This window comes from Penaeus monodon, chromosome 8 (genome assembly GCF_015228065.2).
Source record: "Penaeus monodon isolate SGIC_2016 chromosome 8, NSTDA_Pmon_1, whole genome shotgun sequence".
Lineage (NCBI taxonomy): Eukaryota > Metazoa > Arthropoda > Malacostraca > Decapoda > Penaeidae > Penaeus > Penaeus monodon.
Genome location: NC_051393.1, coordinates 28274831 through 28282330, shown reverse-complemented (window position 1 = coordinate 28282330; position 7500 = coordinate 28274831). Strand labels below are relative to the sequence as shown.

Here is a 7500-nt window from a genome sequence, read left to right as displayed (position 1 = left end):
TGGGTCGGGGAAAATAGAAGAGCAAATATGGGGGTGAGGTATAAGCCATAGAGGGACGGAATGGACAGAGAACGGGAGAGGTTGGAGATGGGGGAAAGGGGAATGGGAGAGGAGGGTATCCATGCGAGTGGAGAAAGGAGTAGGTAATCGTGGAGATGAAGCTAAGGTAAGAAGTAGGGGCTGTGGGATAGTTAGTTTAGTGAGGGAAAATTGGTGGAATCGAACATAGCATCGGAGAGAGAGAAGGGTACGACGTCGAGATAGAGATGGTATGCCTGATTCAGTGTACAGGCTCTCAACTGGGGAGGAGCGAAAGGCGCCTAGTGCTAAGCGAAGACCACAGTGATGGATTGTATCAAGATGGGCAAGGAGAGAAGTTGAGGCAGAGGAGTAGATATGGCGTCCATAATCAAGAGTGGAGAGGATCAAAGTAACATGAATATGAAGGAGAGTTTTGCGATCTGAGCCCCATGATATATGGGATAGAGTTTTTAAGATTCGAAGACGGCGGAGAGCTTTTTCTTTAATGTGTAGAATATGGTCTCGCCAGGACAGTTTGGAGTCAAAAATGACACCTAGGAATTTGCCAGAGGAACGGCATTGGAGTGGAGTGCCATATAAGAAGAGTGGGGGTAGGGGACCTACACGTGAGCGAGAGAAAAGAATGGAGAAAGATTTAGAGGTAGAAAAGCGGAAGCCATGGTTTGTGGCCCAGGAAGATACTGATGAGATTGCAGATTGAAGAAATTGGTAGAGATTTGGTATGGATGCGCCAGAGGCATGGATGGTTAAATCATCAACATATAGTGATGACCGGGCTCCTGGTGGTAAAACTGAGACAATATCATTAACAGCAAGAAGGAATAAAGTGATACTGAGCACACTGCTTTGTGGGACACCTTCGATTTGAGGAAAAAAAGATGATGTGGCAGAGGCAATTTTGACCTGGAAAGTGTGTTGGGAGAGAAAGGACTTTATGAAGACACCCATGTTTCCACGTATGCCTAGAGAGGCCAATTGTTGGAGAATATGGTACCGCCATGTCATATCATATGCTTTTTCTAGATCAAAAAATATAGCTAGTACGGATTCATGGCATGCAAATGCAGATGTAATATATGTCTCAAAATGAGCAAGGGGGTCAGCTGTGCTTCTGGCACGGCGAAAACCGAATTGGGAAGGAGAGAGAAGATTGTGAGATTCAAGATACCACATTAAGCGGAAGTTCACCATTCGCTCTAATAGTTTGCACAAGTAGCTAGTTAGTGCGATGGGGCGATAGTCTTGAGGAAGGGTACCCGATTTATTGGGTTTCAGGAAGGGAAGGATAAGAGCTTCTCGCCAATTAGAAGGGCAATTTCCTGATGTCCATATGTGGTTGTAAATTTTTAATAGGAAGGATAAGGAGGAAGATGGGAGTTGCCGGAGCATACGGTAGTGAATACCGTCAGGGCCTTCATGAGTGTTACGGCACGATTGTAGGGCAGCAATGAGTTCAGAGGAAGAAAATGGGGCATTATAGGACTCATCAGAGGATGGGGTGAAGGTATGGGGGTACGTTTCTCTGGTGGTCTTATAGAAGAGAAGTGTGGAGAAAGGTGAGAACCACTACTGACCTGGCTGAAATAATCACCCAGTTCATTAGCGACTTGGAGAGGATCAGAAATGAGGGTATTTCGAATATGGAGGACAGGGGCAGGATGGGGGGGATGTTTGCCTGATAGTTTATGGATTCGGCGCCACACATTTGAGATAGATGTAGAGGATGTAATTGATGAAACATAATTTCGCCAGCTATTTGTTTTACTATTCCGGATTGTACGACGGAGATAGGCAGATGCTCTTTTAAAGGAGATAAGGGCTGATAGTTGATTTGGAGTACCTCTCTTGTAGCGGTAACTGTTCCAGGCTGCACGTTTTAAGCGAAGTGCTTTAGTGCAATCAGAATTCCACCATGGAACACATTTGGAGGTATATGGTCTTGAGGTTCGAGGGATAGCTGTATGTGCAGCTCTTAAGACTGTATTTGTGAAATACTGTATCATTTCTGAAATGGAGGTGAGGGAGGATGGAGGGGTATGAATAGCAGAGAGTGAAGTGAAAGTATGCCAGTCGGCTCTATCAAAGCACCAGCGTGGGGAGTTAGGGAGTGGTACGTATGAAGTAGGAGAAAGGAGAACTGGAAAGTGGTCTAAGACTGACCAGTGGAAATCTAAATGAAGAGAAGGGGAGCATAGAGAGAGGTCAATGCATGAAAAAGATTGCGTGCGTGTATCAAAGTGTGTGGGGCGATCTGAATTTAGAATAGTAAGGTCAGCTGTGGAGAGGAAGCGCTCTAGAGATCGGCCTCGGGAGTTTGTGATAGAATCACCCCATAGAGTGTGGCGGCAGTTAAAGTCACCAACTATGAGGAAAGGTGGTTGAAGTTGGGAAATTAGATTTTCAAAAGCAACAAAGTCAATGGGGTGGGAAGGGGAGAAGTAGACTGAAATCACTGTGATCCAACGATGAAGGAGGATACGGATAACTGCAAGGGACATTGGTTTGAAAGGGAGGTGTGACATAAGGTGTTTTCTGATTGATAAGTATGGATGAGACATAAAGGGAATGTGGGGAAGAGACAAAATGATAATTGGGGATTGGTATTGGAGGATGTGTAAGAAAGGTCTCTTGAAGGCATACAATAGATGGATTATAAGAGGAAAGGATATGACGAAGGTCAGGTCTGTGGGAGCGGAAACCGCGAATATTCCAATGAAGGATAGTTATACTTTAGTGATATAGATTGTAGTAGGTGTTGGAGAATTTGAGGGGGAAGCAGCTAGAGGGTGGGAAAGGACTGAGAGGTCTGAGATGGGAGAGGTGTGGGAGTTGGTGTTCTACTAGGAGGGGTATTAGGAGATGGAGGGTCTGAGGAAGGGGATACTTGTGACATAAGGATTCACGTGTGTATCCAGGAGGGAGTGGAAGGGATAGAGGGGATGGTGGGAAGGTTAATGTGGGCGGGGTTGAGGTCGGGGGGGATGGGCTGTGTTGGGAGGGGGTAGGAGGATTGGGTGTAGGGGGATATCGTTAGGAGGAGGATGGATATCAGCAGTTACTTGGAGTGTGGAAGGAGCAGGAGTTGTAAGATTTGGAGGTTGAGTGTCAGTTTTCATTAGGTAATCTTGAATATTTTCAATGGTTTCTTCTGAGGAGTTGGTTGGGGAGTTTTGGGGGATAAAGGATTTCTTGTGAGGGGGGGAAGAGAGGACTGGTGTCTCAAGCATAGGAGCAAAGGAAGGTGGAGGTGATTGTGTGGTAGGGGAAGAGGGGTGGAACGTTTGTTCTGTCTGTTACGGGTAGTGCGAGGAAGGAGGGGAAGGTGTTGGGGTTGTAGTGGTGATTGAAATATCTGTAGTAGAGATTGGAGTGTCTGGATTTAGGATGGCAAAAGAGTTTGACTGGGGAAGGTAGGAGGTAGAAGAGGGGGGGGTTAGATGTAGGGTGGGTGGGTTTAGGAGAATTGGTAGAATGAGCAGTATTACTGGAGTAAGGAGTAAGAGAGAAACCACGTCGACGTGCTTCTTGTCTGGCTTCACATAGTGTGAGTCCAAGTTTGAATCTGAGAGTTGCTACCTCAGACTCAAATTTGTAGGTGGGACAGCCCCTATAAAATACATTATGGGGGCCGCCACAGTTGGCACATGTGCGTGATTGTGCAGGGCAGTTAGATCGGGTATGGCCAGGTTGGGCACATAGTGGGCATCTGGCTGTGGAACGGCAATGTTTGGCTGGGTGTCCTAGACGCCAACAATTTTGGCACTGACGTGGAGGAGGTTGGTATGGACGAACAGGGAGGGATTCTCCTCCTATGTAGACGTTAAAGGGAAGGTCATGTCTACGGAAGGTAATTTTGGCTATGTTAGTGGGTTTCTTTCGATGACCTCTGGGGGGAATGGAGTAGCATTGTACTGATGTTGCATCATAGTCTGTGAGACAGGCAAGTAGGTCTTCTCCACAATCTGACCAATCTTTGTCATAGATTGGGCAATTTGCTGGGGAGATTGAAACTGTTCCGGTGCAAGTATTGAGGGTTGGATGGGGTTCTTCAAGGATGGGGTTACCATATAGGTTTGTTAGTTTTGTGAATGCTATAGCTTGGTTTTCGGATGTTACTGTGACAAGACGGGAGCGGTCGGGTCGGCTACGGAAAGAGACTTTACCTACTTGTTTTTGGAGACATTGTTGGAAGAGAAGGGTGTTGTCAGAGTAGGGAGCTGTGGGAGGGATCACGAAAAATCGGTCCCATTTGGCTGCGCTGAAGAGGGTATTCAAAATTGTTGTAGTGATAGGGGTAGTCGAAGGGCGGGGGCGTGACGATGGAGTAGTGTTGAGGGAGGTAGTGTTATGGGGAGGTGGGCAATAAGGCTGTAAGGTATTAATAAGGGAGGATGGGGTGGTTGATGTTGGAGGTTGTGGGGGTAGAGGTGTTGAAGTTGAGCGTGCTGGGAGAGTGGAAATGTTCCTTAAGGGTTGATTGTTGGCTACTGTACTAGTAGGCATTGATGAGGGCGTAGTTATTGCAGTGTTCGGAGCTGTGGTCAAAGGAGAGCCTGGGGTCAGGGAATCGGGTGGGTTTATATCGTTGGGGCTATTTGATAAAGGGGCAAGCCTCATTGCCCCTAATAGTGGGGATAAGTTTTCATTACTGGCCATGGTAAGCCTGGATTATGTTGGGGATAAAAACGGTCCACCCCTCAGGGTCCCCTTGAGGGGTAAGGGCTAGATAACTAAATCAGGGGAATACCGTGCCCATGGCTCCCTCAGGCCGTTCAGGACTGGCACAAAGTCAGCCTTTCATCCTTTCAGCACGGCTCTCACACCTTAGGAGATGGATAGCAGAAGGGTTTGGTGAAGGGACAGAAACGAAAAGTGGGAAGGAAAATAAAGACCATGCAAAATTAGTTGAGTCGAGGGCTGAGTCCCAAGGTTGGGGAGTTGCCCATCATTGGGTCCCAGTCTCCGCCTCCTAAGCCCCCCCACGACAACAACGGGCAAGGGATTGGGGGGGATACATGTGTATATATTTGTATATATACATGTGTATATGTTTGTATATATACATGTGTATATATTTGTATATATACATGTGTATATATTTGTATATATACATGTGTATATATTTGTATATATACATGTGTATATATTTGTATATATACATGTATATATATATGTATATATATGTACACACACACACACACACACACACACACACACACACACACACACACACACACACACACACACACACACACACACACACACACACACACACAAAATGGGAAAATAAGCAGATTTATTTTTTTATTACTTTATTTACAAAATCACTTTTACAAACCAGATAAACAAATTCCATTCTTAATAAGATATACTATAGTAAGTGTTTGAAGATAACACGTTTGTAGAACAGCACCTTTTTTGCTTTCTCTCAAAACATCAAAGAAAAAGTTCTAATTCCAATATTTTATTAACCACAAAGTAAATACAAACTAGCACTTGATCACTTTTGCCATATAGATAAAAATTGAACCTGTCAAAATAAAGAGTAATATCCCATACTGTTACAAAAACAATTATTATGTAATTATTCTGGGTTATCCATCTTAACCTTTACCTAGAGAAAAATAAACAGTTAAAGAATTAAATAAGGCAAACAAAAAAAGCTTTTTGTCAGCTTCATTGGTTGAGCATACAACTAGGTGACAATTAAGAAAATCTAATATTGTTAGGTGAGTCAAGTTCCAAAATCCTGTGGGATATCTGAAACATCACAGAACAGTATAAATGGAAAGGAATTGGAATAAAGTATTCCTTACTTTCAAGTTTAATAAACAGATTTTTGAAAAGCAAAGACATCAAAACTAACCATAAAGCCTTGTAATTACAAAAATAAAAATAAAAATAAAAATACATGTAACACAGTAAAGCTTTAGCCAGCCGTAAACAAAGTCCAATGCTGAATTACTTCAGCATACATCATAGGAATCAATCACACACACGCACGCGCACGCACGCACGCACGCACGCACGCACGCACGCACGCACGCACGCACGCACGCACACACACACACACACACACACACACACACACACACACACACACACACACACACACACACACACACACACACACACACACACACACACACACACACACACACAAATCTGCCTTTTTTTCTTATCTGCTGTTATCATGTCTAATATTTTTACTTCTCCAAAATAATAGATATATGAATACTTATATTTAGCCAAGTATAGTAGCATTTTCGGTTTAATGCTTTTAACCCAAAGATGAAGGGAGCCCCCAGTGCCATAATGAATAAATGGGTAAATGCAGAGTCTGCTACTCACAAGCTAAAACAGAAACAGGAAACAAAATTACCCAGCTTTCTATGCTTTTGACTGCAACATTTTTTTAAATAATGAGGCTTTGACCCTACATTTCAGGGGCTATTTCTCCTCAATAAATGCAACCTGGGCTAAACAAGCACACATCTGTTTAATGTGCATAACTTAGAGGAGACTCAACTGTACACAACATAAAGACATCATCCCAGTATGAGGGATAGTCTACCATGCAGTGACAGGACATCATAATACCTCATCCCAGTACGAGTGGGTTAAGTAACAAAACTAGATATGTGTGAAATCTGCTTTACAATCAATTTTTTTTTTTTAAAGGTCAGATGGAGGCACAGGAATCTCAACATTTTTCCTTTTTCACTTGGCCTACTTTGAGAAAAGTGGAGATACCTTGCCTAAGTTTCTTTCACAATACTCAAAAAAAAAATTTCCTTAGTTAAACTATTAAAGAAGTAAAGAAAATAAATATCACATTCATGCAACCTGAGATCCAAATACAACTTCCATTAGTTAAATTTTTTTGGTCATTCAAGACTACAAAACATGTTAAATAGTATTACTAATTGCTTTGTATATATTTATACACCATGCACACATGTGCATTACTTGTATAAAAATGTCAAGTATTACAATAGCATGAACACAAACATAAAAATCTGATAACTACATTAAAAGATCCAACATATTTTTGATCTAATTAAATCTGAGGGGCAATATAATATTCAAAGTCTACCCGATATAAACATGAAAAACAAAATATGTCACATGAACACAAAAGGCAATATCTACCTACGGCTTGTTCCACCAAAGCCTGAGGCTGTTCGGGTGCCAGTGGAGCCACCACCCCCAAACCCACCAGAAAAACCACTTCCCCCAGAAAAGCCACTTCCACCACCACCCCATCCTCCCCCTCCATAATGTCTCCTGTACCCTTGATTCTGTTGACCGCCCCGATTACCAAACATATAGCCAAGTAATCCACCTGTAAGAGCACCTGTCCAAAAGCCTCCACCGTTACCTCCACGAGCTGTTCGGTTCCTATGACACGAGGCATCATCTGTGTACCCTGGGTGAAAGCCAGCAGGAGGAGGTGGA

The 7500-nt window shown here is 43.4% G+C and overlaps 1 protein-coding gene across 3 annotated transcripts in view; it reads right to left on the bottom strand.

The window, feature by feature from the left end:
- Window positions 1-6707: 6707 nt before the first annotated feature.
- LOC119576284 (store-operated calcium entry-associated regulatory factor-like) overlaps window positions 6708-7500 on the bottom strand; it is a 5558-nt gene continuing 4765 nt past the window's right edge. For all 3 annotated transcript variants that reach the window (XM_037923885.1, XM_037923886.1, XM_037923884.1), the window contains one exon: window positions 6708-7500. This exon is cut by the window's right edge and continues 405 nt beyond it. In XM_037923885.1, the coding sequence (XP_037779813.1) occupies window positions 7191-7500 (310 nt within the window). In that variant the 3' untranslated portion in view covers window positions 6708-7190.